This window comes from Pongo abelii, chromosome 18 (assembly GCF_028885655.2).
Source record: "Pongo abelii isolate AG06213 chromosome 18, NHGRI_mPonAbe1-v2.0_pri, whole genome shotgun sequence".
Taxonomy (NCBI): Eukaryota; Metazoa; Chordata; class Mammalia; order Primates; family Hominidae; genus Pongo; species Pongo abelii.
The window spans coordinates 24832076-24851153 of NC_072003.2; the positions used below are offsets into that span (position 1 = coordinate 24832076).

At 49.0% G+C, this 19078-nt stretch overlaps 1 protein-coding gene across 4 annotated transcripts in view; it reads left to right on the forward strand.

Annotated features, from left to right (window-relative positions):
* Window positions 1-14418, forward strand: part of LOC100455300 (conserved oligomeric Golgi complex subunit 7) — a 63654-nt gene extending 49236 nt beyond the window's left edge. For 3 of the 4 annotated variants that reach the window (XM_054533608.2, XM_063717201.1, XM_054533610.2), the window contains 4 exons: window positions 4765-4848; window positions 9522-9636; window positions 10383-10526; window positions 13833-14418. In XM_054533608.2, coding sequence (XP_054389583.1) covers window positions 4765-4848; window positions 9522-9636; window positions 10383-10526; window positions 13833-13999 — 510 coding nt within the window. In that variant the 3' untranslated portion in view covers window positions 14000-14418. Of the gene's footprint in view, window positions 1-4764; window positions 4849-9521; window positions 9637-10382; window positions 10527-13756 lie in introns of all 4 variants that reach the window. The other variant, XM_054533609.2, reaches the window with a different exon arrangement.
* The last annotated feature ends 4660 nt before the right edge of the window (window positions 14419-19078 follow it).

A 19078-nucleotide genomic window follows, 5' to 3' on the forward strand; every position in this document is an offset into this window, starting at 1 on the left:
AAGGCTGGGAGTCCAGGACTCCTGCATGGTCTCAGTCAGGCCTCACCCCCTCACTGGGAGTCAGGATTCCCATCCGTAAAAGGGCTCAGTTAAACGACATGATCGTGAGGTTCCTTCTACCCTTGAAGTTTGTGATTTTCACTCTCTATGATTTTTCTGTACAAAATGCCATGAGATCTATTTCAATCAGATTTTGTATTTGTAACGCAGAAGGGGACGTAAAGTGGAGGAGAGTTGTAGCAGAAATGTGGCGGGTGCCATCACGTGGCTGAGTTATTCCTTCCTCCGTAAGCCTCCGTTTCCTCATCTGTGTGATGAGGATACAGTAATTCTCATAGATTGGTGAGGATTAAGTGAGATTTTGTATATTGATAGAATTTAGCATAGCACTGGCCACAGAGTAGATGTATAATAAGTGGTAGTTTTCTTCTTTTCTGTGATTCTCATTTTTAAGAAGAATGACTTACTTGATTTTTTTAAAATAAAAGTTGTATAGGTATTTATTTTCAGAAACTCAAGCAATACAAGAAAATACAAAAAAAAAAAAAATCTATTAAATACCTCCAAGATCCCACCATCGAGAAATAATCAGCGTCAGCAGTTTGATGTCCAGCAACCCAGACATCTCTTTCTGCACGCCTATACATGTTAAAGGCTGAGTGGGCATCAGTGGATAGATCTATAGGAAGAAATGGAATTATACTATAGTGCTGTTTTTGAGAAAAACAAGATATGCACAATATAATTTTATTTTAATTTAACCAGAAAAGAGACACTAAATGAGTCCAAAGCAATTATTGAACTTGAGACATTTTTCTTTTCTTTTCTCTTTTTTTGAGACTGAGTCTCACTCTGCCACCTGGGCTGTAGTGCAGTGGCACGATCTTGGCTCACTACAACCTCTGCTTCCTGGGTTCAAGCGATCCTCCTGCCTCAGCTTCTTGAGTAGCTGGGACTATAGGCGCCTGTCACCACTCTGGGCTAATTTTTGTATTTTTTGGTAGAGATGGGGTTTCGTCAGGTTGCCCAGGCTGGTCTTGAACTCCAGACCTCAAGTGATTCACCCACCTCGGCCTCCCAAAGTGCTGGGATTACAGGCATGAGCCACCAAGCCTGGTCGAGATTTTTTTTTTTTCTCCACAAAAGATACTCATTCCCCAGAAGCTCTCTCCAAGGTTATGAAAAAAACATTATGAGTATGAAGAGATTGGAGTTGCCATTGCTTTTTGTTAATCCTGTTTCCATTGCAGACAGATACTGATACGTATGATCCATTGAAAACCGAAAGGATTAGCTTTCTTTGTCTCTCTCCTGTCCCCTCCCCCACCTGCAGATTGGGTTGTTTGTATTATTTTTATTTTGTCAAAGCTGACGGTACTGACCTTCTGTTTGAAACCTCAGTGCTTCCCGGCTTAGTTCTACATTTAAACAGGGGTGGTGCTTCCCCCATCCTTTTCCCTCTACTTCTGCATTCCAGAGTTCATTATGATGGTGGAGTTCCTGGGCGCTTGGCCCTACCTTCTCATTCCGTCTTCACCACAGCACTGCGGGCCCTTGGGAATGGGCGCAGGTGGCTTTGGAGATTAGGAGGAGCACTCCGAGGGTGCCAGCACACAATACCAAGGCAAACACTCTGGCCTTAAGGATTTGAAAATTAAACCCTGGTCATCAAATGTTTGTTTTCAGCATTTGCTGGTAAATTCTATTGCCCTTTTATATTCCGAGACTACAAACCAACGCTATATTTGATTTCAAAATAGATTATTGAAGTTTACCTATTTTACCTGGTGACAGATGGATAGAAAAGCTCATTTGAAGGACGCTTTAAATAAATTTTGAACAATTAAAAAATGACTTGCAGCATTTCCCTATTGCCCTCAAGTGACATTCTCTGCTGCTTTTTTTTTCCCCCCCTTTTTTTTTTTTTGAGACAAAGTCTCACTCTGTTGCCCAGGCTGGAGTGCAGTGGCGTGATCTCCACTCACTGCAACCTCCGCCTCCTGGGTTCAGACACTTCTCATGCCTCAGCCTCCCGAGTATCTGGGACTACAGGCGAGCGTCACCACACCCGGCTAATTTTTGTATTTTTAGTAGAGACTGGGTTTCACCATGTTGGCCAGGCTGGTCTCAAACTCCTGGCCTCAAGTGATCCGCCCGCCTCAGCCTCTCAAAGTGCTGAGATTACAGGCGTGAGCCACTATACCCAGCCCTCTGCTGCTTTTTAAGCACCCTCCTATTTCAAGCCACTTTGTCTTGCCCTTCTTCCGAACTTCTTTCCCACTCCAGCTGTTCTTTCCCTCTCTCCGCCGCCTGTTCATGTTTTCAGGCTGCTCCTCCTGCCTCCTCTTTGAGGCCTTTCTTGGGGCCTCCAGGCTGCAGTCCCTGGGATGGATGGCAGCAGTGCTTGTCTTCGCCCTGCACATTGGTACCTGCTCTTGGTCTCCTGGAAGCCGTTGCTTCTCCCCACACTCTGCTTCCCAGCCTGTCACCATCTCGGCTCCCTTGCTGCACCCCTCTTTGCCAACAAACCACCAAGGATTGCTGTCCCTTCCTTTTCTCTGTGTCCCACACCTGTTTCCACACGGGATTCTCATCATCTCTGAGCTGTTTTTGAGCTTTTCATCTGCCCCCCACCCCAATTTTCTGCAGAGCTGCTTTATTCACCTTCACAAAGCATTGTTTTGGTTTTATCTCTCCTCATTCAAAACCCTCCCCAGGGCTAGTCTGATTGTCTGTTTTTAGAAACTTCTTATGGACCTTTTCACACATACACAGAAGTAGGGAGAAGAGTATAAGGAACTCCATATACTCATCACCTGCTCCGACCATGATCCACTCCTAGCCATCCTGTTTCATACATACCCCCTCATCTGAAATAGAAGGACTCTAAAAATAATCACAGTACCACAGTCAACCCTAAAAAAGAAAAAGAAAAGGAATTCCTAATATCATCAGTGTTCAAATTTCCAGTTGTTTTATAAATGGCATAATTTATTTTAACCCTTTGAGTCAGGATCTAGGATCCAGGATCCTGCACGTAGAGATTTATTGGGATGTCTTTTTTGTCATTTTTGAATGGTAAGTTTCCTCTCTCTCTCTTTTTCCCTTGCAACTTACCTGTTGAAGGTAAAGCCTTTACTTAGCCTGGTGTTTAAAGCTGTGCCTTCTCCCTCCAGCCTCTTTCTGCCTCTGTGTACCACATACATCCTATGGCCAGCCGCTTCTCTAATCGCCCTGAGCACTTGCTCCTTGCCTCTGACACTGAGAGCTCTGGAAGTGGGAGGCAGCACTCATGTGTCTGCAGGGGGGAGAGGGGAGGGGCCAGAACAGGATGGGAGGTGTGGGGGTGTACAGGGTGGGAGCATGTCAGGGGGCCTTGCTTCCCCAAGTAGCTCCCTTCTAGAGAGCAAGGAGCAAATCTTACATTTCTTTGTCTCTTCTCTGCACAGCCTAGCACAAGACACTCGACATCCTGGGTACTTGGTAAATGTGGATGGTTGGTGTGTTCCTTCTCGGTGGATTGGGAGTTAGCTGGAAAAAAAAGTAGGCTCTTTTGAGACAAAAGAGCATTCTCAGGCAAGAACAAAGAGTCTAGAAAACTGTTGGACAGGGGTTGGGGGCACCTGGGGTGGGGAAGAAAAGAGCTCATTTACATCAAAGAAAATGAGACCAAATCGAGTGGGTGCTAGAGAGCATGGGGAGGGCTGCCGAGGCTGAGCCTGGGCTGGGAGCCCAGAGTTGGACATGGTCATTCCTTTCCCGGAATGCTACTTAAAGGATCAGGCAACCGGATCCGGCATCAGGTGGCTGCAGACAGCAGTTCCTACATGACCGCCGGAGTCACTCCCGGAGTTCAGCCAGAAAGGGCCTTGTTTTCCAGGCTGGCTTTAGAGTGGCTCAGGTTGGAAGTAAGAAGTGAGATTTCTGTGTGAAGGTGTGCCACGCTGAAGTCTGTGAGCACATGTGCACGGGTCCTTTACCCAACTCTATATAGACTGCTGGGAAAGCTCCCACAGCAACACGGAAGATGTTTCCACTCCAAATGGCAAGAAACACGTGTTGGTGCCGAGGTTCTCCTCGCACAGGGGGACTACAGAGAGGCCAGAGGGGCAGCTGTTGGGGTTTGGAAGTGCCGTCCCATCCCCGTCCCTCTGAGTTCTGATCAGTTGAGAAACAGATCCGGAAGGTGGTGAGAAATAAAGCAGCAGCTTTAGTTGAGGTAAAGCAGTATTGCCGACGAGGCTTGGCTCTTCCTGCAGCCAGAGGGGCTTCCTAAGCCTCCCTCCCAGATAAGGGACTGACACGTGGCCTCTGTGGGGGACCTCAGGGTGCCCTATTCTCCTTAGGGTGCTAAGGACCCATGAAGTAGTGAGGCTGTCTGCACCCAGCACCTCTCTACACAGTGGCCCCACTACGCAGAGAAACTTGGACCAAAAATATCCAGCTTTCTCCTGTCACGGTCTCAGCGAGATAAATGAAAGGGATCAGTTCCCAGCCCACAGTTCAGCCAGTGTGGCAGTTCCTGTTTCATGGACCTGCAGGAATGCGGAGAGAGAAACCATTGCCTTCTGTATGGTGGGCTTCCAGGTGAAGCTTTAAAGAAGAGAAGCCCCTGCCTGCTGAGTGGTGGAGGCTCCAATGGTCAGCTCCAACCAAAGACAGTGCCTCCGGGGAAGGCCACGTTCTTCTTGTGTATTTCTGGGTGGCGTCTTCATGGCTGCCTGGCTGCTAGGTACTGATTGTGTCCTCTCCTTCCACCCCTAGAGCTGGAACATGGCTGGCATCGGAGAAACCCTCACAGATGACCTGCCTGCCTTTAGTCTCACCCCTCTCGAGTACATCAGCAACGTAAGAGCTTCTGTGTGCTTCTCTGGAGTGGTCCAAGCCTTTCAGACCTTCCTGGTCTTTTGATTCTTGCCCTTATAGTCATTTCCCCATGGGTGCTATCTGACCCTTTTGGGTAGCCTGTGCTTTGGGGTAGTCTGCACCCAGATCCTGGAGTTTAAGAAGATCAGCAGAGCCACATGGCGATTCCAGACCCCGGCATATTCTCACTCCTTCACCATCTCTCCCTATATGAGATGTGGCCAGTACCTGAGGGCGTCAGAGTTGAGAGTCTAATAGGAAATTCTGACTTGGGAAGACAGGAGGCAGGTGGCCAATTCTTCTCTGTGACTTTCAGAAGAGTAGTGTGTGTTTGTGGTTGTGAATTCAAATTCAGCCAGCTTTTAGTGATCACCTACTATGTGCCAGGATCTGTGTGGAGTGCTTTCATGTTTAACTTCATAGCAACAAACAAATCTCTTCAGAAGAATTGCAGTTATAGAGGCTTAATATTAAAAGAAAACAGAATAAACTATGCAGGGGAGTGGGGGCACGTGGAGTCCTTGCTGCCCTCCCCATTCACCCCTGGGAATTGACAGTCACCCAGACACCCGCACACAGTCTTTCCTTCCGTCCTTCCTGCAGTCTAGCTCAGGTGCTCTTAAATGTCGGTACGCACAAGAAACACTATAGAGGAGTAATATGTGCCAAACCACACTCACCTCACACAATGGGAGATTTCTGGGACTTTTCAAGGTAACTTCTGCCTTATGCTCTTGCCCTATAATCCAACCCGTATGTGTAAATTGTCACTCTGCCGAAATAACTAGAAAGGCATTTAAAAAGTATTATAAATGTTAGGCTGGGCATGGTGGCTCATGCTTATAGTCACAGCACTTTGGGAGGTGGAGGCGAGAGAATTGCTTGAGCCCAAAAATTTGAAACGAGTCTGGGCAACATAGGGGGACCCCGCCTCTACAAAAAAGTAAAAAATTATCCAGGCATGGTAGTGTGTCCTGTGGTCCCAGCTACTTGGGGTGCTGAGGTGGGAGAATCGCTTGAGCCCAGGAGGTCGAGGCTGCAGTGAGCTGTGATTGCGCCACTGCACTCCAGCCTGGGCCACACAGCAACCCCCTGCCTCAGGAAAAAAAAAAAAGTACATGTTGTATAATTGCAAGAAGTGCATGACAGTCCCTCTGGCAGGCAGTGAGGCGGCTGGCTCTCTGCTCTCTGTTCATTTGGGGCAGTATCAAGTCTAAAACAACAGTCATTTCCCTTCTATTTCCCAGGGCACCTGATACCCTCTATTGATGAAACTGTTAAGATGTGGGTTGGTCTTTACAACCCGTGGGAATAATCTGATTTTATTTTTTTTTATTTATTTATTTTTGAGATGGAGTCACGCTCTGTCACCCAGGCTGGAGTGCAGTGGCGCGATCTTGGCTCACTGCAACTTTGACCTCCTAGATTCAAGTGATTCTCCTGCTACAGCCTTCCGAGTAGCTGGGATTACAGGCGCCCACCACCACACCTGGCTAATTTTTGTATTTTTGATAGAGACGGGGTTTCGTCATGTTGACCAGGCTGGTCTCAAACTCCTGACCTCAAGTGATCTGCCCACCTTGGCCTCCCAAAGTGCTGAGTTTATAGGCATGAGCCACCGTGTCCGGCTGAATGATCTGATTTTAGAACGGAGATAGTATGCTTGCAATCTAAATTGATTCAGAAAATGATGGTGCTTGAAGGGACCTGAGAGGCTACCAAGTTGATTCTAAGGTTGAAGAAACTGAGGTCTAGAGAGGGAAGGAGGGCTAGGAGGAGTTTCCAGGCCCGGGCCCTTCCCTGCCTGCTGCTGTCCTCCTGAGCTGTACGGAGGCTGATGACCTGAACCCAGGAAAGGAACACCTAATTGAACACGTACCGTGTGCAGGGACAGTGCCAGGTTGGTTAGTGGCTGGGCCAGATCGTGTCTGTGAGACGGGTGTGGCAGCCCTCCTTCACAGTGGGAGTGGGGCCGGGAGGAAGCAGCGACTTACCCAGTGGCTGCTGTGTTAGGACGCCAGCTGCTTTACGTGCATAGCACACGTACTAGTTCTACTCTCACAACAACCTTTTGAAGTCATATGAGGTCATCCTCGTTTCCGTGATGATGATCCAAGGTCCTGACAGATTAAGTTGCCCAGGTTCTCACAGTGCTACGTAGAGCCAAAACTCCACCCCAACTCTGTGTGACCTCAAAACTTTTCATTTTTCCCAAGTCACTGAGTTAACCCAACTAAGATATCAAGAAATATTGATTGCATATGTGAGAATAGTAGACAAATACCCTCAGGTGGGATGATAAGCAGCCCTTTCCATATTGATTTCCAAAGAATGAATAGAGACAAGACCCCTGAGAGAAACCTGCACTGTGAGATCCATCTAGGAACCCCAGCAATCCCTACAGTCTAAGGCCAATTGATTGAAGTTAGAGATGTCAGATTATTGAAATTTTTCACCTAAATGATACTTTGCCTTGTTGGTGAAAGCCCTCACCCACACAGAATCATGTGAGCATTGTAAAGAGATGAAATAGGAGAAAATGCTTTGAAATTTAAAAACAATATATATCTAAGGTAAAACCGAGTCTGTGGACTTAGCCAAAAGCTTTTGGCTACAGATGAAAGGTATACCAAATATAGGAGTATGTCTGGGGTCTTTGTACATAGTAGGTGTTCAGGAAGGGCTTGTTGAGAGGAATTATTACAGTATGGAGAAATTCCAACACCAGAAATCAGCATCCTTCTCTTCCCCCAGCCTTGGGGAAAAATGATGAATTTTTTAACACTTCAAGCTGAAATTTACAGTAGCTGTTGTTATTAGTGAGGTAAGTGGCCACTTGCTTACTTTGGGTGAAAGATTATACTAAGTACATGAAAGAAAAAAATGAGTTATTTTACCATCTGTGTATCGCTTATAAAGGGACACCAGGCCAGGCGTAGTGGCTCACGCTTGTAATCCCAGCAGTTTGGGAGGCCGAGGCGGGCGGATCACCTGAGGTCAGGAGTTCGAGACCAGCCTGGCCAACATGGCGAAACCCCGTCTCTACTAAAAATACAAAAAAAAAATTAGCCAGGTGTGGTGATAGGCACTTGTAATCCCAGCTGCTCGGGAGGCTGAGGCAGGAGAATTGCTTGAACCCAGGAGGCGGAGGTTGCAGTGAGCTGAGATTGCACCATTGCACTCCAGCCTGGGCAACAAGAGCAAAACTCTGTCTCAAAAAAAAAAAAAAGAAAAAAGGGACACCAAACTAATAATGGATGTTTACACTTACACAGCCAAACCGTATTGAATGTTTGGAAAGAAGGGCATGATCATCCTGCAGTTCTCTGGTCTGGGTAGATTTTCAAGTCTGTGTTAACTTCTGGACACCACACCCTGAAAGGAGCCCGCTGTTACGTAGACATGTGTGAGGCCAGATTGAGAAGATCCTGCCTTGATAGTCTCCTGACTTTTAGTTTACAGAATTAATTATCAGTGACAGGAATGTCATGGAATGAATATGTAGCAGGAAGAAAAAAAAGCAACAACAGGCTGAAAGACCTTTTAAAAACATATATTATCTTTTTGAAACCTGAAAAGTCAACCCCTTTATTTTGAAACAAAACATATACTTAACCTTAAAACACAAAACAATGAATTATAATAGAAATAGGAAACAGTGGTCTAAAATACACTCTTGGCATCACTTGGATATCTGACAAACACATGACCAAGACTGTGCTAATTGTGGGCATGTCCTAAATGTCTTTTAGGACAATTGCAAATGACCTTTTGCAATTCCCCGCCAGCCAGGGTTTTGTCTATCTTTAGTTTCAAGAGTTTATATAATGAAAACAATATATTTTTCTCCAAATTAATTTATAGTTATAAATGGCTTTTTTTCAAACAGAATTCCTTTCTTCTTCTGGTTAAATTATCTAGGAGGGAGAGAATCAGATCCAAATCCAGAAGACAGGATTTTTTTTTTTTGAGACAGAGTCTGCCCAGGCTGCAGTACAATGGCGTGATCTCGGCTCACCGCAACCTCCGCCCCTGCCAAGTTGAAGTGATTTTCCTGCCTCAGCCTCCCGAGTAGCTGGGATTACAGGTGCCTGCCACCATCCCCGGCTAATTTTTGTACTTTTAGTAGGATAGGGCTTCACCATGTTGGCCAGGCTGGTCTTGAACTCCTGACCTCAGGTGATCCATCCGCCTCGGCCTCCCAAAGTGCTGGGATTACAGGCATGAGCCACTGTGCCTGGCCTCAGAAGACAGGATTTGAATTCTTGCCTGGCCCCACACTTTCTGACACTAGTATCTTATTGGTTTTTCACCTGTGAACAGTAATAATACTTATATTTACACAGTGCTTCAAATTTTACAAAGCATTTTGATATCCATTACTTCACTGGAGATAGAGATTGTGTTGAATGCATTTCAAAAATATTGGGGCCATTATAAGAAGGGTGAATCTATAATCTACATGCAAGCTACCAGTGATTCTTTTTTAGGGTGCTGCCATAACAAGCATCGCCACATACTAGAAAGATCACACTTGGGATCACCCGAGGTCTAGCAATTTTGTCTCTCTGCCGTTTGCCTTCACACAAATGTACCCATAAAGTAATAACCTGTATGTGTCAATGTCAGGCTAACAGCACTTTCTTTTGTTTCAGATCGGGCAGTACATCATGTCCCTCCCTCTGAATCTTGAGCCATTTGTGACTCAGGAGGACTCTGCCTTAGAGTTGGCATTGCACGCTGGAAAGCTGCCATTTCCTCCTGAGCAGGGTAAGCGGGGACCGATTCTGGCGATGTTACAAGTCAAGTTGTCAGTTTCCAGGGTAGAAACTCCAGATGACACCTTATCCTTGGGCTCATTTGTCACCAAGCCCTGGTTTTTTTTTGTTTGTGTGTTTGTTTTTTAACCTTCTAACTTGTACTTTTTGTACAGATGCTGTATCTAAAACAATATCACAACTTGAAAAAATCTATAACCACATCCCACTGTGGAACACACTGGTATTTCCACTTTCGCTTGTGCCCTCTGGCTCTGCTCTGTAAGCAGATAGTATTTTGTGTGTAACTTTATGTTCTGTATTATTGTTATTATTGAGACAGAGTCTTGCTGTGTCACCCAGGCTGGAGTGCAGTGGCACGATCTCGACTCACCGCAACCTCCACCTCCTGGGTTCAAGCAATTCTCCTGCCTTAGCCTCCTGAGTAGCTGGGACTACAGGCGTGCACCACCACACCTGGCTAATTTTTGTATTTTTAGCAGAGACGGGGTTTCACCATGTTGGCCAGGCTGGTCTCGAACTTCTGACCTCAAATGATCCGCCCGCCTCATCCTCCTAAAGTGCTGGGATTACAGGCATGAGCCACAGCACCTGGCCCTAAGATGTAACTGTTTTCAGTTTCCTGTGTTTCCCATTGAGACCGGAAGCTTCCTGGTACTTTGGTGCATTCAGCAGCTACTGCAGGCCGGGTCACCCAGCAGGCCTGCGTTTTCCTTGGTGACCTCCTTTTCTTTTCAGGGGATGAATTGCCCGAGCTGGACAACATGGCTGACAACTGGCTGGGCTCGATCGCCAGAGCCACAATGCAGACCTACTGTGATGCGATCCTGCAGATCCCCGAGCTTAGCCCGCACTCTGCCAAGCAGCTGGCCACTGACATCGGTGGGTCCCCACAGGACAGGTGGTGGGAGGGACAGCTCTTGCCCGCTGCATCTGTCAGTTTCTCCTTTGCCCTCCAGGAATCTCATCCCAAGTCTCCCCTTAGCTTCAGCTGTGGATTTGGCTCTGAAGCTGGTTGAAAATTCAGGTTCTCCAGGCCCTGCCCCAGAGATTCTGACTTAGCAAGACCGGGTTGAAGCTTAGACATCTATGTTTTCGAAGAGGACTTGAGAACCATTGAGGGGAGCTTCAGTGAGATAAGCTTCAGTGAGTCCTGCAGCCTGGCCCCACCTGGCCCACTCCATTTGTACCATAATTCCCAACCAGTGTTTAATGAGCTCTTACTGCATACCAGGCATGCCTGGTGCTGGACCAAGCACTCGCACCCATCGTCTGATGTAATTCCAAACTCCCCTGTGAGGTGGGTGCGCTCTTCTCCATCATACCGATAGGGAACAGAGGCCCAGGGCAGTTGCATAACAAGGCCGTGTGGCCAGGGTCGCTCTGTGGTCTCCATCCAGATAGCATCCTGCCTGCCAAGTCAGTGGGCGTGTCCCCTCTGCTCCTGCCTGCCCTCTTCACTGGAGGGCCTCACTGCCCAGGTGTACTCTGAGCATGGGGCTACTGCTGGCGGGTGGCAGGGAGTCTCCCCAGTCTCTTGATGCCATTCCATTGCCTTGCCTGCTCTTTAGCCTAACGCACCTCTTGGGGTGGTCAGGAGAGCGGGTGGTAGAAGCCTGAAAGATCAGCTCCCTGGGGACACAGCCAGAGCTTCGTCCTCAGTGACCACAGGGCTGAGCCAGGCTCAACCGGCTTCTGGCTCTTGTTTTGCAGAAGAAGAACTAGAAGCAAGGTGCTTTCCTCCAGGTCCCAGAGCTGTTAGTGATGGAGCCAGGCCTGGGATCCAGCTGTCCTGAGTTCCTGACCCCTGCTCATTTCATAGTCAGCTCTCAGCACTTACCAGAGGAACAGGCAGCCTTTTGGCTGTTTCCCTTCAGAGAAAGAGAGATGAGAGAATTCAAATGCGTGTTGGTGTTCCCTGTTAGTACAAGCAGCAGGGGGAAGAACTGGAACTAGTGAGTGGAGTAAAATGTAGGGATTGCCCCTCAGTTTCAGTTGTCCTTGTTATTCCTCCCTGTTAAGCTCCCCCTGCAGATTCATTTCTTCACTCATTCAGCATTGCTCGAGCATCTGTGTGCCAGCTGTAGTTCTAGGAGATAGAGACAACAAAGCTTTAGGCAGCTCCCATGCTTACTGAGCTTACACTGTAAGGATGTGAGGTTAGGGGCAGGGAAGGTAAGGCTAGTATATGAAACTGACAGGGTGTAAGGCGATAGAGTGGTGAGGTCTGTGGCAAAGCATGCACACCTGAAAGACATTCAAATTAAGCATGAGCACAAACAGAACAAAAAACACTACTCGCCAAACAAAAATGTCCTAGTAGACTGTGGGCCCGCTGCTTGCAGCTCTTGGCTGACAGTCAAGTGGAGCTCACGGTTTTATGGATAAACTTGTAAAGGAGTAAGTACCTGCCTGGCGGCACCTCTGCTGGGAAGCAGCTCTTCCTGAGTCAGCCAGGACAGAACAGGCATCTCCTCCCGGCCCTGCCCTGAGTTGGGCCTAAAAAGAAAACACAGGGGGCCGGGCACCATGGCTCATGCCTGTAATCCCAGCACTTTGGGAGGCTGAGGCAGGAGGATTGCTTGAGCCTAGGAGTTTGAGGCCAACCTGGGCGACATAGCGAGACTCTGTCTCTACAAAATATTAAAAACAAAACAAAACAAAAAACACAAGGAAGGTTGAGGCCTTGTCTGGAGCTCCACTTTAGTCAAGGAGAAGAGATGAACCCAAGATCAGAAAGTAGCCGGTGGTGGGGGCTGGGCGTGGTGGCTGGCGCCTGTAATCCCAGCACTTTGGGAGGCCGAGGTGGGTGGATCACCTCAGGTCAGAAGTTTGAGACCAGTCTGGCCAACATGGCAAAACCCCGTCCCTACTAAAACTACGAAAAATTAGCCAGGCGTGGTGGTAGGCACCTGTAATCCCATCTACTTGAGAGGCTGAGGTAGGAGAATTGCTTGAACCCAGGAGGCGGAGGTTGCAGTGAGCTGAGATCGCAGCATTGCACTCCAGCCTGGGCAGCAAGAGTGAAACTCCGTCTCAGAAAAGAAAAAAAAAAAAAAAAGTAGCCAGGGGCATATCGGGTGGTGCTGTCTTCTAGTCTTTCCAAGCATGAACTGGGAGGAGCTGGAGAAGGCTTTGCAAGGCTTCCCTTGGGTTGGGTTGCACTGCCCAGGAAGGAGGGAAAGGCAGCACTGATATATTGATCACCTGCGACACATCAGGTGCTCTCATGTTCGTTTCCCGCTTCATCCCCTATCCATGCTGCCTGATGGGTGGTAACTGTGTGGACAGACGGAAGCAGAGACTTAGGGAGGTGGAAGGGCTTCTCTGAGGTCACACCTGGCTGCACCTGGTTTGCTCCCCCATGCTGTCCGTTTCACCCAAGTTTGCTTGGTGGTTAGAACCACTGGGGTCGCTTTGTAGAATGACAGAACTCTAGAATCCTCTCTTGGGATGCTCATCGACCTAATCTGGGGATAGGCTCAGAAATCTGTATCTGACTGTATCCCCGGTGCCTCAGGGGTCATCTGGGAAATGTGGAAACCTGCCTTATACCAGGGTCCTACCCCAGACACTGTCCTTGTCTTCACTGCGGGGTTCTGACAGGAGGTCTTTAGTAACTGCTCAGACAAGCTTGTGTGTCTCCTGACCCTCTGGGTTTTCCAAGTGGTCAGTGGATACACTGGGGGCCAGGGCTTGGAACCCAGGAGTCCCCAGAACAGAGCTTTGGGTGAGGTCAGCTGGTCCTTCAGACTGGTGCTGAAGGCGAGTGTGTGCATGTGAGTGTGTATGTGTGTGTGAATGTGGATGTGAGAGTGTGTGTGCATGTGAGTGTGTGTGCATGTGAGTTGTGTGAGTGTGGATGTGCGTGTGAGTGGATGTGAGAGTGTGTGTGCATGCGTGTGTGCATGTGATTGTGTATGTGTGTGTGGATGGGGATGGGAGTGATGTTGGTTAGTTCTTTATTAAATTAGAGTTCCTAGACTCAAGCCAAGCTCACAGTCTGGTCTGACACTGTGGGAAGAACCTGGTGAGTAAAGGGCCTGTTGAGGGCAGGGTTGGCGCCCCGCATCTAGGGACTTGGCAGGGCAGCTTCTCTGTTTCGTATTCAGGGGAGGCCCTGTGGGGCTCTGACCTGCTTGTTGCTGAGTCTGTGGAGCCCTGTCTGTCTCCTCTCCGCCCCCACAGACTATCTGATCAACGTGATGGATGCCCTGGGCCTGCAGCCGTCCCGTACACTCCAGCACATCGTGACGCTCCTGAAGACCAGGCCTGAGGACTATAGACAGGTCAGCAAAGGCCTGCCCCGTCGCCTGGCCACCACCGTGGCCGCCATGCGGAGTGTGAATTACTGACCACACTACACACCCGACCACCAAGAGAGTCAGGGCTGCTGTTTCGCGACTCACCAGCACAGATTTGCTCAGAAACTCTGCCCAAGATTGGGCAGAAGTTGCTTTAAAAAGACTTGGTTCGGCTGGGCACGGTGACTCACGCCTGTAATCCCAGCACTTTGGGAGGCCAAGCCAGATGGATCATGAGGTCAGGAGTTTGAGACCAGCCTGACCAACATGGTGAAACCCCATCTCTACTAAAAATACAAAAATTAACAACAGAGCGAGACTCCGTCTCAAAAAAAAAAGGCTTGGTTCATTTGTATAATCAAAAACAGTTGTAAATTAAAGATGTATTATTTATCAGAGAAGACTTTTTAGATAATTTTTTTAAAGGATCAGATCTTGAAAATGCAATAAATAACTACTGTGAAATGCAAGAAGACTGTTTCCTTCTTTTTTTTTCTTCCCCCTCACTCTTTAACCCAGGCTGGAGTGCAGTGGTGTGATCTTGGCTCACTGCAGCCTCTGCCTCCTAGGCTCAAGTGATTCTCCCCCTTCAGCCTCCCGAGTAGCTGGGATTACAGGCACCCGCCACCATGCCCGGCTAATTTTTGTATTTTTAGTAGAGATGGGGTTTTGCCATGTTGGCCAGGCTGGTCTCAAACTCCTGACCTTAAGTGATCCGCCTGCCTCAGCCTCCCAAAGTGCTGGGATTACAGGCGTGAGCCACTGCGCCCGGCCTCTTACTTCTTCAGTGCATTTTTTAGTGCTTCCCACGTGTCTGCCATGTTGTGCGCACTGGGGATGTCTGGGGATATGGGTCCTCCCCTGTAGCTTATGTTCAGTGGGAGAGGGAGGGAGAAGAAGGTAAATGGGGGTAATTTCAGAGGTAAGTGCTAGCCAAAAAGCGGGTGTCAGGGTGGAAGCTGGCACTGCATAAAGTGGGCAGCCCGAGACCTACAGAGTAAAAGCCATGTGGCAGAGAGTGAAGGAGGAGGTGCGTTCAGGCCCAGGGAGTGGTGCAGACCGGGCCCTGAGGCATGTCCAAGGGCAGCTGGGGCAGAGGAGGGGCTTCATGGAGGAAGGGGTGAAGCAGTATCCTGGAGAAGCTGGGGGCCAGATCATAAGGGGGGTCAGCCATGGTAAGGAATTAGGCTTTCACTTTTTTCCTTTTTTTTTTTTGAGACCCAGGCTGGAGTGCAGTGGCACAATTGCAGCTCATTGCAGCCTCAAACTCTTGGGCTCAAGCAACTCCCCCGCCTCATCCCGTTAAATAGCTGGGACTGCAGATGGGGGCCACCATACCTGGCTAATTTTTTGAAACATTTTTTGTAGGAACGGGATCTTGCTTTGTTGCCCAGGGTGGTCTCGAACTCCTAGGCCCAAGTGATCCTCCTGCCTTGGCCTCCAAAGTGCTAGGATTACAGGCATGAGCCACTGTGCCTGGCCCACATTTTTTCTTTTTTAAAATGTGTGGTGTATGAACGTCAGTGTTAAGATTATATTTGGCTATAAGTAATGGAATAACGTAATTTGAGTGACTTAAACAGAAATTAATTTTTCTTGATAACAAGAAATAAAAAAGAAGTAAAAAGTGGCTGGGCATGGTGGTTCACGCCTGTAATTCCAGCACTTTGGGAGGCTGAGGCAGGCAGATCACCTGAGGTCAGGAGTTCGAGACCAGCCTGGCCAACATGGCAAAACCCCGTCTCTACTAAAAATACAAAAATTAGCTGGGCATGGTGGTGTGTGCCTGTAATCCCAGCTACTCTGGAGGCTGAGGCAGAAGAATTGCTTGAACCCAGGAGGCAGAGGTTGCAGTGAACCCAGATCGCGCCACTGCACTCCAGCCTGGGTGACAGAGTGAGACTCCATCTCTAAAAAAAAAAAAAAGGTGGTGGCTATAAGCACTGATTTAGTGGCTAGTTGGAGTCAGGCCCTGTGATTTGAAACTTTGCCCCATGTGCTGGAGGCCTCATCGTGGCAGGTGACTCTTGCAACTGCAGGTACTGCATCTGCATTCAGGAAAAAAGGAAGCAGAGAAGGTAGAGCGGCAATTCTGTCCCTTCTGTTATGCAAGTGGCAGCTTCCCTGGAAGCCCTGGCCAACCTTCTCCTAGCCCTCATGGCCGTTTCTCAGTCATGAGGCGTCCCCGCTACAAAGGAGGCGGGAAAGCCCAGGCTGGCTTCTACCAGCGTTTCAGCCTTAGCTACTGACGTTTTGGGCTGTACAGCTCTGTGTTTGACGCTGTTCTGTGCGTTGCAGGCTGTTTAACTTTCCTGACCCACTAGATGCCAGTAGTATTTTCCTAGTTGTGAAACCAAAAATGTCTCCAGAAACTTCCTCCAGTTGAGAAACACTTGCTTAGACCAATCAGGATTTATAGCCTGAGCTTGGGCTTATTGGCTGCCTTGATTGGGTTTCTGTTAACAAGAAAGAAAAGGGATGGCAGAGGTGCCTGTCACAGGGGCTGTCATTGGAATTGAGCCCTGCCTGGGTCTCAGGGGCTGGGCTGAGCTCTGCCTCTCTCTGGGATGTCTCACTTAAACCTCACCACGGACTGGGCATGGTGGCTCACGCCTGTAATCCTAGGGCTTTGGGATGTTGAGGCGGGAGGATCGCTTGAAGCCATGAGTCTGAGACCAGCCTGGGCAACATAGTGAGACTCTGTCTCTACAAAAAAAATACAACAATTAGCCTGCAGTGGTGCGCACCTTTGGTTTCAGCTACTTTGGAAGCTGAGGCGGGAGGATCGCTTGTGCTTGGGAGTTTGAGGCTGCAGTGAGCCAAGATTGCACCATTACACTTGAGCCTGGGTGATAGAGCAAGACTCATCTCTATAAAAACTTTCTAAAAATTATCTGGGCTTGGTGGTGGGGCACCTGTAGTCCCAGCTACTCAAGAGGGTGAGACAGGAGGCTCACTGGAGCCCAGGAATTGGAGGTTGCAATGAGCTATGATCTCGCCACTGCCCTCCAGCCTGGGTGACAGTGAGACCCTGTGTCAATCAATATATAAATAAATAAACAGACCTCACTCTAGCCTTGGGAGGCAGGGTGTCTTATCCACAGTATGGCGAGGTTTAAGGACTTTCCTAAAGCCATTCAACTACCACGTGGCAGGGCTGGAGTTCAGAGTGAGCCTGGTGACCGCGGCTCCTGTACTCTTGCCCGGCTGTCAGGCAGCCTTCCTCATGTGGGACACAGTGGGCACGTGATGGGACACCTCATCCCAGCGGACCAGCAGGTCACCCAGGCCAGCCCTCTGGAGTGACCCTGCCATCCCCAAGGCTGTTTTTTTTTTTTTGAGATGGAGTCTTGCTCTATCGCCCAGGCTGGAGTGCAGTGGGGTGATCTCAGCTCACTGCAACCTCCGCCTCCTGGGTTCAAGTGATTCTTGTGCCTCAGCCCCCCGAGTAGCTGAGATTACAGGCACATGCCACCATGTCTGGCTAATTTTTGTATTTTTGGTAGAGACGGGGTTTCATCATGTTGGCCAGGCTGGTCTTGAACTCCTGACCTCAGATGATCTGCCTGCCTTGGCCTCCCAAAGTGCTGGGGTTACAGGCATGAGCCACTGCACCCAGCCTCCAAGGCCACTCTTGAACCAGCCCCACTGGGCTGCCAGGGCCAGTGTCCCACTGGCTCTGTCCTCACAGGGCTTCCCACACATGCCATCCTCACATCCTCAGAACCAGTTTGGCTGGCCCCGACAGCATCAGCTTCAAACCCACACGAAGAAAAATATTTTGGTTTCTCATGTGGTGGATCACAGGCTGTTCCTGGCAGGGTTTGAGCCTGGCTATTGCCTCGAAGAAGCGAGAGCCAGAAACCTGGAAGGTGACACATGCTGTTCAAAAGTGGAAGCTTTGTGGTGAGCTTTGTGCTGGGCTCATGAGAGCTACTGGGCTGTGGAGTGGGACAGGCTTGGGCTTGATTCAACGCTTCGCCACCTCCCAGCTGCTGTGTGACCTTGGAAAAGTCACCTCACCTCTTTGCGCCTCATTTCCTAATCTGAAAGCTAGGAGTCAAAATGGTACATAACTCATAGGGTTATTTGAAGAGCCACTGAAATACAGTGGTGGTGGCCACATGTACACAATGTTCATTTCTTTTTTTTTTTTTTTTTTTTTTTGGAGACAGAGTCTCACTCTGTGGCCCAGGCTGGTGTGTAGTGGTGTGATCTCGGCTCACTGCAACCTCTGCCTCCCGGGTTCAAGCAATTCTCCTGCCTCAGCCTCCCAAGTAGCTGGGATTACAGGCATGCGCCACCACATCTGGCTAATTTTTGTATTTTAGTAGAGATGGGGTTTCACCATGTTGGCCAGACTGGTCTCAAACTCCTGACCTTAAGTGATTCGCCCACCTCAGCCTCCCAAAGTGCTGGGATTACAGGTGTGAGCCACCGCGCCCAGCCCACAATGTTAATTTCATAGTCTTCTGGCATCTGTAACCCACCTTTCCTTTTGGAGTAGAGTTGGGAATTACAGAATGCTGTTTTTGGGCAATTTGGGTTCTGCCAGCCTAAGTTTCCAGCTGTAAAAAAGGGATCTCAGAGTAGGAGCAGGACAGCATTCGTCTCTGCTAGCTCCTGAGGGCAGGGGAATGACTTGGAGCCTGCTTTTAGCGATGAGGCCGTTGCACCACAGCCTGGCCCTCACGGCCCCCTGAGAGCAGGGATGGCAAGCTGATGCTCACCCTCAGCCTGATCCTGACTTCACAATCTACAGGCAGCTCCACAATGTCTCTGGACAGGACCTCTTACAGGTGTCTGTAAAGGGCCGCCCTCCATAGATTTCACTCAGGGCCAGCCAGGCAGCATCTCCATCCATTCCCTGTTGCCGTGACCTGTTCAGGATGATCGTGGGCCCTGGGTGGGTCCAAACAAGCCTCGTTCTTGGGGCTATTGCTGGGAAAATGTTCAGGAAGAGCTTTCTTCCCCCTGGGATTGCTGTGCTGAGGGGACAGGGCTGCAACTGCAGGTGTAAAGAGATATTCAGAAAGAACAGCACATGGAGGAAACCTTTCTAAGAAGGATGGCAACACAGAATCATCAGATAGGGCCAGGCGTGTTGGCTCACACCTGTAATCTCAGCAC